Here is a 16757-nt window from a genome sequence, read left to right on the forward strand (position 1 = left end):
TTTCGTCCACCTTGTTATCTAGAGCTTGGACATTAGCGAGTAATATGCTCAGAAGCGGTGGATGGTGTGCTCGCCTTCTAAGTCTGACCAGTAGGCCGCTCCGTCTGCCTCTCCTGCGGCGACCGCGTTGTTTTGGATCGTCCTCTGGGATAAGATCCCATGTCCAGGGTGGAGGTCCGAACAAAGGATCCGCTTCGGGAAAGTCGTATTCCTGGTCGTAATGATGATAAGTTGACGTCGCTTTTATATCCAATGGTTCTTCCCGGCTGTATCTAATAACACTTGAGATTTTCAGAGCTAACAATGTAAGAAATAATACATAAAAAAATAAATTACTGCATAGTTTCCTAAGGACCTGAAGCGAGGTGACCATCTCTGTCGGCGCCATCTTTTTTTTTGTAGTTTTTTTTGCATCAATTGTCCAAAAACTATGGCTAAATCATTGTGCATGACTTACTCTACACAGGAAACACATCTTATTGTATTCTGGTTAAAGACAACTTTGTTAGGACAGGGTAATAGTTCCCGTGAAACCATTCAGTATGATGTGTATTGCAACAGACCACCTTCTGCCAGACAAACTATTGCACAAGCATCACATAAACAACTACTGTTAGAATACTGTAAACAATCACCATTTACATGGTGATATTTTTGCGTGTTGTGGTGTGTGGTATTTTCCACTGTGCAAGAGCTTTCTCGTAACTAAAAGGCTCTACTTCAACTGATTGGGCCATGAGTCATACAAGTATTTTGTTCCTGTGATCCTTACTGCAATTTCATTGGCCATTTGCACAGAAGTCACAGATTTAGAACAAAAAGGAAGTTAAGCAGCTGATTACTGTAATCATTACATTTTACTAGAAGATAGTTACACTAATGGATTGACCATTCATGTATCCAATAACTCACTAGGACTACATCATACATGCATTTTAGTAAAGTACAAATAAATGTCAAAGTAGGGGGAAATGAAAAAACACATGTATTTATTAATTACTGACTAGCGGTAGAAAGGGGTGATAGGATACAGGAATATTCACAACAGTATTTTAGTAATATGTTCACTGTAACATTGTCACATGACTTTGAAAAAACAAACAATGCAATTCATATTTTACAAAGACCATATCTACAGTCAAAAGTTATTAGTTAAGTTAAGATGTTGTATGAGTTTCAGTATTTGATACTGTTTAAGTTTAATCAATTGGTGTGTGAGAATGCTGCAACTGTTCAGGCACCAACCAAAACGTATCTTACCTCTGGTCTGCATCTTGAGGTGGTCTTAGTTTTTAAATGCAGCTTCTGTTCTGACATGCCAAAGTCACGATATGTACTGAAATATCAATATTACACAAGCAACATTCTCAGCATACAACATTAAAATGTTAAACTATTTAAAATGTTTACATTTTGATATCTAGTACTTCCATTCACTCACCCAGGATCATAACCATCAGAATAACATTCAGAACACTGTAAATGAACAGAAGACAGTTCTCCCATGATGACCTGCAGTTGCAGGTCTGATTTAGTCAGTATAAACCTCTGGGGTAAACAAAACAGATGTACTGCACAGCCCATTTTGTACAGTGCATTCGGAAAGTATTCAGACCCCTTGACATTTTTCCACATTTTATTACGTTACAGCCTTATTCTAAAATGTATTAAATTGGGGGGGGTTTGTCTGTTTTTTTTTCCATTGACCTTGTTTGGCTTGTTTTTTGCTCTGACATGCACTGTCAGCTGTGGGACCTTATATAGACAGTTGTGTGCCTTTCCAAATCATGTCCAATCAATGGAATTTACCACAGGTGGACTCCAATCAAGTTGTAGAAATGTCTCAAGGATGATCAATGGAAACAGGATGGACCTGAGTTCAATTTTGAGTCTCATAGCAAAGCTTTCAGCTTACATTACTAGTGGAAAATCTAACTGAAGTAATGAAGTTAAAACTTCAAAAAGTGATGAAAAAACAACTACATAATGATGTGGGTCATTGTTAACTTGCTTAAAGTTTCCACATGAAGCGCAGTCTGTGCAAAGAGGAAGTGGTGAGTGTCAATTCATCTCTTGCTTAGTGAGAGGTCAAACGTTAAAAAAAATATATACAGGGCAGGAAATTCTATTGAAAAAGTGCTTTTCAAAATATCCCTGGTATTAAAGCTAGAATCCTTAGTTGCTACATTCATTTTTAAAACTTTTATATACTGAACAAAAATATAAACGTAACAAGTTACAGTTCATTGAAGGAAATCAGTCAATTTAAATACATTAACTAGGCCCTAACCTATGGATTTCACAGCCATGGGTAGGCCTGGGAGGTCTTAGGCCCACCCACTTGGAAGCCAGGTCCACCCACAGGGGAGCCAGGCCCAGTCAATCAGAATGAGTTCTTCACACAAAAGGGCTTTATTACAGACAGAAATACTCCTCAGAAATACTGGAAACTGAACTCTGGAGTAAATAGTTGAGGCAATGTGGTCAGGCCTTGGTCCTCTTGGTGTGAGTACCAGCTGTATCACAATGTGGATATGAGTGAAAACATCCCTCATAAAGATACATATTATGTAATATTCATATACTGTAAATATATATCCATATTCCCACTACAGATACTGACCTCTAGACTGTCTGTCCTTTCAGGTGGTTCAGGGGTTGGAGGAGAGTCATGGTTCTTCTGGCAAGCAGCTCTCTTCCACAGCACTGAAATGGCTAAGATGACCCATACAGATGGAATTAGTATAGACTATTGTGATCACACTTCACTGAGTAACATCTTACAGTGTGTATTGGGTCTCCATGCAGTCAAAAGTACAGTAACAGATAGTCCTAACATTGCTTGTAAAGGCAGGAAAGGTTAGCCTGGTATCCAGTAGAAAGAAAAGTTTTAGTAAGAAAAAAATATAATAAGCCATTTATCCTATGCCATTTATCAGAACTGAACAGTTCAGTGTTGCATTGTGTCCAAGTTCTACCAGTGTCTCTGTCAAAGCCTCAGTTCCAACACAGTTTTAAGACACCTAAGAACAGAAGAATCCATGAGACACTTCATTTATTGTAAAATGAATGTAAAATAAATAACATAAGAATAATAAATAGTCTTACAGAGCACAGGCAACAATCCTCGACATCCTCAGAGCTGGGATAAATATTTGAGACTGAACTGACTTCCTCCTTCTAACAGACATCTGTCTGAACACACAATGCATGATCAAACCATAGTTTACAAAAAGCTAAAAGAAACACTCTTTAATATAGAGCATTGAGGAAGTGAATATGTTTCCTTTAAAAATACTGTGGTGTCAAAGTAAAATACTTTCTAATTGAAAGGTTGACTGAACTAATACGCTTTTTACTGTGGAGCACATGTTCAATCTCAAGATATCAACAAAACGTATGTCATTTGGTAGTACAATATTAATAACTGATCTGGAAATACTTCAATATCTTAGTAAGTAAAGCTGCATCTTGTTGACAGAAGGGACACATTGACTCAATTCTATTTCCAATTTGATTTAACAGATGGCCCTGGTTTTTTAAAAACATTATGCCTTTAAATCAGAACAAATATTGTATTAAAAGTTCATTACATTTAGTTCACAAAAGCAAAGCTAAAATGTTTGGTATTTTACTAGGATCCCCATTAGGTGTTGCAGTGGTCCTATCAGTACACTTTGGCTTCATGCAATTTGGAATAACTATTTTACTCACCTCTAGGAAGGTGGTTCAAGCAAGATATATATTTGCAGTCACTTATTACATACATTAAAGAAAAAAAATAAGTATTTCAGCAGTTTAACCACTCAGAACTTGTCAACAGTCTCATAAGCAGTACAATGACCAATGTATGTGATGTACATCAAAGGAAATGGAGATCTGGACTGAGGAGGAGAAACAGGAAGAGGATGAGGTTCTGTCCTTTGATGCTCATGCTGCTGCTCTTTGGACCAACTTCAGGAGTTGGTTTCTCTGTAAAATACAGAGGGACATTTTTATAGTGTTATCATACTGTATCATCAACTTCTTAAAACTGTTAATGTAAATTACAATACTGTATAGATAAGAGGCTGTTACACTTGGTTGTAATGCAAACCTTGAACAGAAAGTTCCACTTGATGCAGAATGTTCACTCTTGGTATGAAACATGAATAACTCCCACTATCAGAGTCCTTGAGATCAGTCAGTAGGAGAGAGAAGTTGCCATTTGCCCATTCCTCAGGGAAAATCCTGGTTCTGTCTCTGAACTGACGGTCTTGGTCTGTCAAGTCTGATTTTCCACTGACAATATTGTAGACATTACGGTCATCCTTGTATCGCCAAAATATGGTGACCTCTTCAGCAGGCATTGCATTGTACCTACATGGTAAAATAACCTTCCCTCTTGTAAAACCTTCAACTCTCTCCTGCGAAGAGTCTACAAAACAGACAAAATTAGCCTCCAATAAATCCATCTGAAACCAATATGGAATTTTGCACATGTAGAATAAGAACAAACAATATAAAGCATGACTGATAGTAATACCTTGGAGTGCCATCAACAGGATCACACAAACCGGCAACCAGCACCTGTGGAGTAGTGATAGAGCATGTTATGGTTGGGAACGAGACTAGCAGGGTTATAAACAGTGGCCTAGCTGAATATGAAAGAAAAGCTGAGCAACCAATCATAATACTGATGTGAAAGGCCCATATTGGCACTGACATGTGGGTGCATTCCAAAGAGGTAGTCAACCTAATGGACATGTTGCAACAGATGTAATGTTCCTCCCCATTGAGTATTTTCCTTAGGCCTAGTTCTTAATCTGCCTAAGGAACTGTTACTTTACTGTACTTGAAATGCCTTCAGACTAGACTGTATCCATATCTAAAGGTATGTGTAAATCAACAATGTAGTCTATGTACTAACTAGCCAAAACAAAAGACGCAGTGAAGTGTGTTTTATAGACTAACTTGTGAGTACAGGTAACGAACAGTAAGAGGTCTCTGTAGTACAGGTCTATCCACCTTATTTGAGATAACAGGGACTTTCCTCACTACCTAGATAGGTCTACTTGCTACATGTTGAACATTAGGCTACATTTGTTGAGTGGACTAACGTCGTGGGAGGGACAACACAACGCATGTGCCTTTGTTGGGTTGGCAAGCTAGCTAATGATTCATGTTTGGTTAGCTATGATCCATCTCTGCCTTAACAGGCCAAGGTCAGGCTTCTCACAGCCATATGAACTAGTAGCTAGCTAGATAATTGGCCACGTTTAGGCTACTTCAGCTAGCTAGCTCCTGGCAATATAATTCGACATAGTTGTGTTCTTATAGATAAGATCAGCTGGCCAGTTAACATAGTTAGCCAATGCTAACTTACTGTTATTTGCTCAAGTAGCTAATTTACATATATTTCAAATAAAAGCAGGACTAATGCTTTTGATAAGTTGTTAGCTAGCCTAGATCGAACACATCTGCAAAGCTAACTATTTGTCTTGTAGCCAACGCGTTATAACGTTATCTAGCAACAGCATCCGCTTAACTGGTAGGTGACGTTAGCTAGCTACCTACGTTAGTTCAACACCAATCGTACAAATACATCTACCTTCTATCCATGTCTTCTTAACCTTATGTATACAACACGATATAGGTGCTAAACTAGCTAGCTAGCAGTTACTAATTGTGATAGCTATTTAATTAGGCTATAGTCAGAAACGGAAGTCTTGCACAGCGCAATCGCATAACGTACGTCATTCTATTGAACGTATTCTCTTTGGTTGTCCAGTGTACACACTTGCAATTCATTATCCACTTATATATCACCAAACACCAGAGCTGTTTTGTGGTTAATTGGCTTTGCCTACACTACACGCCACTTGTAGGCCTATAAATATACCAGACCTTTTTTTTCACACCAAGAGCGCAAACAGATTGGGCGTGAACACGCGTTCACCAATTTCCCGTTACTACTGGAGTGGGTCATGTTTTCTTCTTCTTCTTCTTCTTCTTTGGGATTTCGTTGGCGGATCGCATCCAACTTTTAGGTGCATACACCGTCACCTACTGTACTGGTGTGTGAGGCCTTTCACGGCCTTCCTACATTATATTATTTGATACAATAATACAACATTGGGGAAAAGTAAATTGCCCTATCACCCATTAGTCCTAAAAATCCACCACCCATTGCACTATTTAACCCTATCTAGTCCTACTCCAGACCAACGGCCTTAGAGGACATATAACTACCACTCAACACCCCCTGCAGCTGCCACCACAAACTCAATGTTCTTTGACTTTCAATCCATTTCTACAGTACAATTAGTAACCATGGTTATAAATGCTAAAGATCCCACTTTACTGAAGCACATATTCTTCCCATCACTCTCTGATGATGTCTCTACCTACTCACATGAATCCTCTTAGGATTCTTCCTCTACCACTCTTAAACTTTAACGTCAATTATCTAAAAACATGTTCAAAAATATATACATATTTGCAGATGTTGTACCTTACACCCTATTCCACATCATCTGAGTTTGTTGTGTTGTGCCTGCCATCGGTTCAGACACAACATGCTCTTGAATACAGGGTGGGTGCTATTTCATTTGGTTGTTAGGTAGCCTAGTGCATAAAGCATTGGGCCTGCAACGGAAAGGGCGCTGGGTTGAATACCTGAACCAACAACTTGAAAAATCTGTAGATGTGTTCTTGAGCAAGGTACTTAACCCTAACTTGCTCCAAGGAGCACTCTTCTACTATGGCTGAACCTGTAAATCAACACATTTCACTTCACCTATCCAGTGTATTGAGAGTAAAACATCAATGTTTTGAAATGTAAATTGAATTGAAACTTCTAATTACTATCACAAAGATGACCGCCGGTCCATCCACTATTCAATATCAACTTAAATGCTAATGTATATTCTATCTATATTTCTATGATTTCCATAGGTTTCCTATGGAGGCTTGACAGTATAATTTAAAACAACAGATATTCCCATTCAAGTCACCGTTCTTTGATGTGTGGACCTCCAACCATCTTTGTGGTTCCATTTTATTTATATTTTAGTAGATTTATCAGCCAAAACATGACACCCACCCTGTATTCAAGAGCCGATGGCAGGCACAACACCAAAACTTTAGATGATGTCAAATGCGGTGTAAGCTACATCATATGTGAATACGAACATGAAAATAATCAGAGTTCATTTACATTAAAGGTTAACATATTACATTTTTTATTTAAAAAAAAGTTTTATTATAGAAGAGTTTGACAACTCTGTTTCTAAGCTTTTAAATGATTTCTATCTCAACCATTTATCTTTTCCAGTGATGAAGACAAGGTTTCATTCAAATCAAAAGTGGTGCTGTCAAAAAAAGATTGAATTCAAATGGTTTACCCATAGGCATAGCTGGCAAGTATATACTATAACTCAAATAATATACATGTCCCATCATCATGCTAATGAAACCTTTTGAGTTGGACATTATCGGTCACACACTCTCCACATGTGTGTCCCAAATGGAACACTATTGCCTATAATCAGTGTACCCATAGGGCTCTGGTCAAAAGCAGGGCACTAAGGGGAATTGGGTGCCATTTGGGACTCATTCCCAGACTCTTCTCTAATTTAAACCTATCACTCTCAAGACACTTTAAAAGCTGTAGACCAATGTACTATGTATCCTATGGGTTAATAGTTATGCTGAAACAACACTGTGTGTCATTTCAGACAAGCTTGTGCAATGGCTCTTCAAATGGAAAAAGGCCTGAACAGGTTGGCTCTCTGAATGGACACATCCCCAGAGCAAGGAAACAGAGGTATGTATAGACATGATCTGTACATGGCTCTGGTCCATAGCATTCATGCTGCTGAATTTAACAAACAGAATCAGCAAGTGACGCGATGTACTGGACCAGAGCTTATTTGGACAGTGTTCAAAGACAATGTGCTGCTGGATTAGGAACGTCAATTATCTCTCCTAGATGATTTACCTCTTGACTCCCTTGTGAGTATAATGTGTCCACCTCTTTTCTGCGCTAGGGCTTTTGCCTCTTGCCAGGTTTCTGTTGGTTATTTTATTGGGTTGTCAGGATCAAATGTGGGAACACCTGCTGTGCTTACCACTTTCAGCAGATAGTGCTGTTCAACCAGTTAAAATGTAGCTGCTCACAATGTGTAGGACTGTGTGTGTCATTGAAAACTATGATGACACATAAGGACTAGAAAGTGCAGGTTATATTATACAGATGATATTACCATGCTATTATATTGATGTGAACCTTGAGATGTCATAGAGACTTTGCTGAGATGTTTGTGTACACTGCCTCACCTCAAATCCCTGACTACAGTTTGTTTGCAGCACACCTAACCAGCCTGAGAGGATGTTGTCACAGGGGGTATTTGGAAGCCCAGTAGTCTCTGTAGGCAGAGTCATTTCCCTGATATGTAGAACCCATAGCACCAGGCCCTGCAACCTGCCTCAACTAACACCCGTACCCTGTCATAACACACACACCTTGCCCTGCCACAACTGGGTAAATGAAGTGTCATCAAGGACAGACACTCTGAAGAGTTTTGTGATTATTGCATCATTGGTCCAGAAGCTATGGCAAAATCATTATACATTATTTATTGGACACGTGTAGGCTATCTATACCTTATCTAAAATAATCTCTATTTTCTTTAAAGACAACTTTATTAAGGCAGGGTAACAAGTCCTGTGAAGGAATTCATTATAAAAGTGTATTGCAACAGACAACCTCTTGCCAGACTCATTCTTTCACAAACATCACTGGAACAAACTGTTATAAAACCACAGCCTGTGACCATTTACATGAGCTGTTTGTGTGGTGGTGTGGTGTGTTACTTTCCACTGTGTAATATCTTTCTGACAACTGCTGTTCTACTTTACCTTCAACTGAGTGGGTCATGAGTCATACGTTTCTTTTGTTCCTGTGATCTTCACTGCAATTTCCTTGAACTTGCTTAAAGTTTCCACATGAAGCGCAGTCTGTGCAAAGAGGAAGTGGTGAGTGTCAATTCATCTCTTGCTTAGTGAGAGGTCAAACGTTAAAAAAAATATATACAGGGCAGGAAATTCTATTGAAAAAGTGCTTTTCAAAATATCCCTGGTATTAAAGCTAGAATCCTTAGTTGCTACATTCATTTTTAAAACTTTTATATACTGAACAAAAATATAAACGTAACAAGTTACAGTTCATTGAAGGAAATCAGTCAATTTAAATACATTAACTAGGCCCTAACCTATGGATTTCACAGCCATGGGTAGGCCTGGGAGGTCTTAGGCCCACCCACTTGGAAGCCAGGTCCACCCACAGGGGAGCCAGGCCCAGTCAATCAGAATGAGTTCTTCACACAAAAGGGCTTTATTACAGACAGAAATACTCCTCAGAAATACTGGAAACTGAACTCTGGAGTAAATAGTTGAGGCAATGTGGTCAGGCCTTGGTCCTCTTGGTGTGAGTACCAGCTGTATCACAATGTGGATATGAGTGAAAACATCCCTCATAAAGATACATATTATGTAATATTCATATACTGTAAATATATATCCATATTCCCACTACAGATACTGACCTCTAGACTGTCTGTCCTTTCAGGTGGTTCAGGGGTTGGAGGAGAGTCATGGTTCTTCTGGCAAGCAGCTCTCTTCCACAGCACTGAAATGGCTAAGATGACCCATACAGATGGAATTAGTATAGACTATTGTGATCACACTTCACTGAGTAACATCTTACAGTGTGTATTGGGTCTCCATGCAGTCAAAAGTACAGTAACAGATAGTCCTAACATTGCTTGTAAAGGCAGGAAAGGTTAGCCTGGTATCCAGTAGAAAGAAAAGTTTTAGTAAGAAAAAAATATAATAAGCCATTTATCCTATGCCATTTATCAGAACTGAACAGTTCAGTGTTGCATTGTGTCCAAGTTCTACCAGTGTCTCTGTCAAAGCCTCAGTTCCAACACAGTTTTAAGACACCTAAGAACAGAAGAATCCATGAGACACTTCATTTATTGTAAAATGAATGTAAAATAAATAACATAAGAATAATAAATAGTCTTACAGAGCAGACAGGCAACAATCCTCGACATCCTCAGAGCTGGGATAAATATTTGAGACTGAACTGACTTCCTCCTTCTAACAGACATCTGTCTGAACACACAATGCATGATCAAACCATAGTTTACAAAAAGCTAAAAGAAACACTCTTTAATATAGAGCATTGAGGAAGTGAATATGTTTCCTTTAAAAATACTGTGGTGTCAAAGTAAAATACTTTCTAATTGAAAGGTTGACTGAACTAATACGCTTTTTACTGTGGAGCACATGTTCAATCTCAAGATATCAACAAAACGTATGTCATTTGGTAGTACAATATTAATAACTGATCTGGAAATACTTCAATATCTTAGTAAGTAAAGCTGCATCTTGTTGACAGAAGGGACACATTGACTCAATTCTATTTCCAATTTGATTTAACAGATGGCCCTGGTTTTTTAAAAACATTATGCCTTTAAATCAGAACAAATATTGTATTAAAAGTTCATTACATTTAGTTCACAAAAGCAAAGCTAAAATGTTTGGTATTTTACTAGGATCCCCATTAGGTGTTGCAGTGGTCCTATCAGTACACTTTGGCTTCATGCAATTTGGAATAACTATTTTACTCACCTCTAGGAAGGTGGTTCAAGCAAGATATATATTTGCAGTCACTTATTACATACATTAAAGAAAAAAAATAAGTATTTCAGCAGTTTAACCACTCAGAACTTGTCAACAGTCTCATAAGCAGTACAATGACCAATGTATGTGATGTACATCAAAGGAAATGGAGATCTGGACTGAGGAGGAGAAACAGGAAGAGGATGAGGTTCTGTCCTTTGATGCTCATGCTGCTGCTCTTTGGACCAACTTCAGGAGTTGGTTTCTCTGTAAAATACAGAGGGACATTTTTATAGTGTTATCATACTGTATCATCAACTTCTTAAAACTGTTAATGTAAATTACAATACTGTATAGATAAGAGGCTGTTACACTTGGTTGTAATGCAAACCTTGAACAGAAAGTTCCACTTGATGCAGAATGTTCACTCTTGGTATGAAACATGAATAACTCCCACTATCAGAGTCCTTGAGATCAGTCAGTAGGAGAGAGAAGTTGCCATTTGCCCATTCCTCAGGGAAAATCCTGGTTCTGTCTCTGAACTGACGGTCTTGGTCTGTCAAGTCTGATTTTCCACTGACAATATTGTAGACATTACGGTCATCCTTGTATCGCCAAAATATGGTGACCTCTTCAGCAGGCATTGCATTGTACCTACATGGTAAAATAACCTTCCCTCTTGTAAAACCTTCAACTCTCTCCTGCGAAGAGTCTACAAAACAGACAAAATTAGCCTCCAATAAATCCATCTGAAACCAATATGGAATTTTGCACATGTAGAATAAGAACAAACAATATAAAGCATGACTGATAGTAATACCTTGGAGTGCCATCAACAGGATCACACAAACCGGCAACCAGCACCTGTGGAGTAGTGATAGAGCATGTTATGGTTGGGAACGAGACTAGCAGGGTTATAAACAGTGGCCTAGCTGAATATGAAAGAAAAGCTGAGCAACCAATCATAATACTGATGTGAAAGGCCCATATTGGCACTGACATGTGGGTGCATTCCAAAGAGGTAGTCAACCTAATGGACATGTTGCAACAGATGTAATGTTCCTCCCCATTGAGTATTTTCCTTAGGCCTAGTTCTTAATCTGCCTAAGGAACTGTTACTTTACTGTACTTGAAATGCCTTCAGACTAGACTGTATCCATATCTAAAGGTATGTGTAAATCAACAATGTAGTCTATGTACTAACTAGCCAAAACAAAAGACGCAGTGAAGTGTGTTTTATAGACTAACTTGTGAGTACAGGTAACGAACAGTAAGAGGTCTCTGTAGTACAGGTCTATCCACCTTATTTGAGATAACAGGGACTTTCCTCACTACCTAGATAGGTCTACTTGCTACATGTTGAACATTAGGCTACATTTGTTGAGTGGACTAACGTCGTGGGAGGGACAACACAACGCATGTGCCTTTGTTGGGTTGGCAAGCTAGCTAATGATTCATGTTTGGTTAGCTATGATCCATCTCTGCCTTAACAGGCCAAGGTCAGGCTTCTCACAGCCATATGAACTAGTAGCTAGCTAGATAATTGGCCACGTTTAGGCTACTTCAGCTAGCTAGCTCCTGGCAATATAATTCGACATAGTTGTGTTCTTATAGATAAGATCAGCTGGCCAGTTAACATAGTTAGCCAATGCTAACTTACTGTTATTTGCTCAAGTAGCTAATTTACATATATTTCAAATAAAAGCAGGACTAATGCTTTTGATAAGTTGTTAGCTAGCCTAGATCGAACACATCTGCAAAGCTAACTATTTGTCTTGTAGCCAACGCGTTATAACGTTATCTAGCAACAGCATCCGCTTAACTGGTAGGTGACGTTAGCTAGCTACCTACGTTAGTTCAACACCAATCGTACAAATACATCTACCTTCTATCCATGTCTTCTTAACCTTATGTATACAACACGATATAGGTGCTAAACTAGCTAGCTAGCAGTTACTAATTGTGATAGCTATTTAATTAGGCTATAGTCAGAAACGGAAGTCTTGCACAGCGCAATCGCATAACGTACGTCATTCTATTGAACGTATTCTCTTTGGTTGTCCAGTGTACACACTTGCAATTCATTATCCACTTATATATCACCAAACACCAGAGCTGTTTTGTGGTTAATTGGCTTTGCCTACACTACACGCCACTTGTAGGCCTATAAATATACCAGACCTTTTTTTTCACACCAAGAGCGCAAACAGATTGGGCGTGAACACGCGTTCACCAATTTCCCGTTACTACTGGAGTGGGTCATGTTTTCTTCTTCTTCTTCTTCTTCTTTGGGATTTCGTTGGCGGATCGCATCCAACTTTTAGGTGCATACACCGTCACCTACTGTACTGGTGTGTGAGGCCTTTCACGGCCTTCCTACATTATATTATTTGATACAATAATACAACATTGGGGAAAAGTAAATTGCCCTATCACCCATTAGTCCTAAAAATCCACCACCCATTGCACTATTTAACCCTATCTAGTCCTACTCCAGACCAACGGCCTTAGAGGACATATAACTACCACTCAACACCCCCTGCAGCTGCCACCACAAACTCAATGTTCTTTGACTTTCAATCCATTTCTACAGTACAATTAGTAACCATGGTTATAAATGCTAAAGATCCCACTTTACTGAAGCACATATTCTTCCCATCACTCTCTGATGATGTCTCTACCTACTCACATGAATCCTCTTAGGATTCTTCCTCTACCACTCTTAAACTTTAACGTCAATTATCTAAAAACATGTTCAAAAATATATACATATTTGCAGATGTTGTACCTTACACCCTATTCCACATCATCTGAGTTTGTTGTGTTGTGCCTGCCATCGGTTCAGACACAACATGCTCTTGAATACAGGGTGGGTGCTATTTCATTTGGTTGTTAGGTAGCCTAGTGCATAAAGCATTGGGCCTGCAACGGAAAGGGCGCTGGGTTGAATACCTGAACCAACAACTTGAAAAATCTGTAGATGTGTTCTTGAGCAAGGTACTTAACCCTAACTTGCTCCAAGGAGCACTCTTCTACTATGGCTGAACCTGTAAATCAACACATTTCACTTCACCTATCCAGTGTATTGAGAGTAAAACATCAATGTTTTGAAATGTAAATTGAATTGAAACTTCTAATTACTATCACAAAGATGACCGCCGGTCCATCCACTATTCAATATCAACTTAAATGCTAATGTATATTCTATCTATATTTCTATGATTTCCATAGGTTTCCTATGGAGGCTTGACAGTATAATTTAAAACAACAGATATTCCCATTCAAGTCACCGTTCTTTGATGTGTGGACCTCCAACCATCTTTGTGGTTCCATTTTATTTATATTTTAGTAGATTTATCAGCCAAAACATGACACCCACCCTGTATTCAAGAGCCGATGGCAGGCACAACACCAAAACTTTAGATGATGTCAAATGCGGTGTAAGCTACATCATATGTGAATACGAACATGAAAATAATCAGAGTTCATTTACATTAAAGGTTAACATATTACATTTTTTATTTAAAAAAAAGTTTTATTATAGAAGAGTTTGACAACTCTGTTTCTAAGCTTTTAAATGATTTCTATCTCAACCATTTATCTTTTCCAGTGATGAAGACAAGGTTTCATTCAAATCAAAAGTGGTGCTGTCAAAAAAAGATTGAATTCAAATGGTTTACCCATAGGCATAGCTGGCAAGTATATACTATAACTCAAATAATATACATGTCCCATCATCATGCTAATGAAACCTTTTGAGTTGGACATTATCGGTCACACACTCTCCACATGTGTGTCCCAAATGGAACACTATTGCCTATAATCAGTGTACCCATAGGGCTCTGGTCAAAAGCAGGGCACTAAGGGGAATTGGGTGCCATTTGGGACTCATTCCCAGACTCTTCTCTAATTTAAACCTATCACTCTCAAGACACTTTAAAAGCTGTAGACCAATGTACTATGTATCCTATGGGTTAATAGTTATGCTGAAACAACACTGTGTGTCATTTCAGACAAGCTTGTGCAATGGCTCTTCAAATGGAAAAAGGCCTGAACAGGTTGGCTCTCTGAATGGACACATCCCCAGAGCAAGGAAACAGAGGTATGTATAGACATGATCTGTACATGGCTCTGGTCCATAGCATTCATGCTGCTGAATTTAACAAACAGAATCAGCAAGTGACGCGATGTACTGGACCAGAGCTTATTTGGACAGTGTTCAAAGACAATGTGCTGCTGGATTAGGAACGTCAATTATCTCTCCTAGATGATTTACCTCTTGACTCCCTTGTGAGTATAATGTGTCCACCTCTTTTCTGCGCTAGGGCTTTTGCCTCTTGCCAGGTTTCTGTTGGTTATTTTATTGGGTTGTCAGGATCAAATGTGGGAACACCTGCTGTGCTTACCACTTTCAGCAGATAGTGCTGTTCAACCAGTTAAAATGTAGCTGCTCACAATGTGTAGGACTGTGTGTGTCATTGAAAACTATGATGACACATAAGGACTAGAAAGTGCAGGTTATATTATACAGATGATATTACCATGCTATTATATTGATGTGAACCTTGAGATGTCATAGAGACTTTGCTGAGATGTTTGTGTACACTGCCTCACCTCAAATCCCTGACTACAGTTTGTTTGCAGCACACCTAACCAGCCTGAGAGGATGTTGTCACAGGGGGTATTTGGAAGCCCAGTAGTCTCTGTAGGCAGAGTCATTTCCCTGATATGTAGAACCCATAGCACCAGGCCCTGCAACCTGCCTCAACTAACACCCGTACCCTGTCATAACACACACACCTTGCCCTGCCACAACTGGGTAAATGAAGTGTCATCAAGGACAGACACTCTGAAGAGTTTTGTGATTATTGCATCATTGGTCCAGAAGCTATGGCAAAATCATTATACATTATTTATTGGACACGTGTAGGCTATCTATACCTTATCTAAAATAATCTCTATTTTCTTTAAAGACAACTTTATTAAGGCAGGGTAACAAGTCCTGTGAAGGAATTCATTATAAAAGTGTATTGCAACAGACAACCTCTTGCCAGACTCATTCTTTCACAAACATCACTGGAACAAACTGTTATAAAACCACAGCCTGTGACCATTTACATGAGCTGTTTGTGTGGTGGTGTGGTGTGTTACTTTCCACTGTGTAATATCTTTCTGACAACTGCTGTTCTACTTTACCTTCAACTGAGTGGGTCATGAGTCATACGTTTCTTTTGTTCCTGTGATCTTCACTGCAATTTCCTTGAACTTGCTTAAAGTTTCCACATGAAGCGCAGTCTGTGCAAAGAGGAAGTGGTGAGTGTCAATTCATCTCTTGCTTAGTGAGAGGTCAAACGTTAAAAAAAATATATACAGGGCAGGAAATTCTATTGAAAAAGTGCTTTTCAAAATATCCCTGGTATTAAAGCTAGAATCCTTAGTTGCTACATTCATTTTTAAAACTTTTATATACTGAACAAAAATATAAACGTAACAAGTTACAGTTCATTGAAGGAAATCAGTCAATTTAAATACATTAACTAGGCCCTAACCTATGGATTTCACAGCCATGGGTAGGCCTGGGAGGTCTTAGGCCCACCCACTTGGAAGCCAGGTCCACCCACAGGGGAGCCAGGCCCAGTCAATCAGAATGAGTTCTTCACACAAAAGGGCTTTATTACAGACAGAAATACTCCTCAGAAATACTGGAAACTGAACTCTGGAGTAAATAGTTGAGGCAATGTGGTCAGGCCTTGGTCCTCTTGGTGTGAGTACCAGCTGTATCACAATGTGGATATGAGTGAAAACATCCCTCATAAAGATACATATTATGTAATATTCATATACTGTAAATATATATCCATATTCCCACTACAGATACTGACCTCTAGACTGTCTGTCCTTTCAGGTGGTTCAGGGGTTGGAGGAGAGTCATGGTTCTTCTGGCAAGCAGCTCTCTTCCACAGCACTGAAATGGCTAAGATGACCCATACAGATGGAATTAGTATAGACTATTGTGATCACACTTCACTGAGTAACATCTTACAGTGTGTATTGGGTCTCCATGCAGTCAAAAGTACAGTAACAGA

General features: G+C 38.9%; 2 protein-coding genes and 2 long non-coding RNA genes across 4 annotated transcripts; 2 read left to right on the forward strand and 2 right to left on the reverse strand.

Annotated features, from left to right (window-relative positions):
* Window positions 1-3038: 3038 nt before the first annotated feature.
* LOC149982223 (CD276 antigen homolog) lies at window positions 3039-5727 on the reverse strand. The gene is made up of 4 exons (XM_090239922.1): window positions 5591-5727; window positions 4526-4569; window positions 4097-4417; window positions 3039-3972 (listed from the first exon to the last, which is right to left on the reverse strand). Exons 1-4 carry the CDS (start codon window positions 5599-5601, stop codon window positions 3863-3865), a joined length of 486 nt encoding a protein of 161 aa, XP_090096048.1. The 5' UTR covers window positions 5602-5727; the 3' UTR covers window positions 3039-3862.
* LOC149982224 (uncharacterized) lies at window positions 4709-8748 on the forward strand. The gene is made up of 3 exons (XR_016497016.1): window positions 4709-4873; window positions 7719-7807; window positions 8350-8748. It is a non-coding gene; the product is annotated as an uncharacterized LOC149982224 (long non-coding RNA).
* A 1254-nt stretch (window positions 8749-10002) lies between these two features.
* Window positions 10003-12922, reverse strand: si:dkey-222p3.1 (CD276 antigen homolog). Its single transcript, XM_021608354.3, has 4 exons — window positions 12557-12922; window positions 11492-11535; window positions 11063-11383; window positions 10003-10938 (listed from the first exon to the last, which is right to left on the reverse strand). Exons 1-4 carry the CDS (start codon window positions 12565-12567, stop codon window positions 10829-10831), a joined length of 486 nt encoding a protein of 161 aa, XP_021464029.3. The 5' UTR covers window positions 12568-12922; the 3' UTR covers window positions 10003-10828.
* Window positions 11675-15714, forward strand: LOC149982225 (uncharacterized). The gene is made up of 3 exons (XR_016497015.1): window positions 11675-11839; window positions 14685-14773; window positions 15316-15714. It is a non-coding gene; the product is annotated as an uncharacterized LOC149982225 (long non-coding RNA).
* Window positions 15715-16757: the final 1043 nt, after the last annotated feature.

This window comes from Oncorhynchus mykiss, chromosome 7 (genome assembly GCF_057628025.1).
Source record: "Oncorhynchus mykiss isolate SJ-2025 chromosome 7, ASM5762802v1, whole genome shotgun sequence".
In the NCBI taxonomy this organism is placed as follows: domain Eukaryota; kingdom Metazoa; phylum Chordata; class Actinopteri; order Salmoniformes; family Salmonidae; genus Oncorhynchus; species Oncorhynchus mykiss.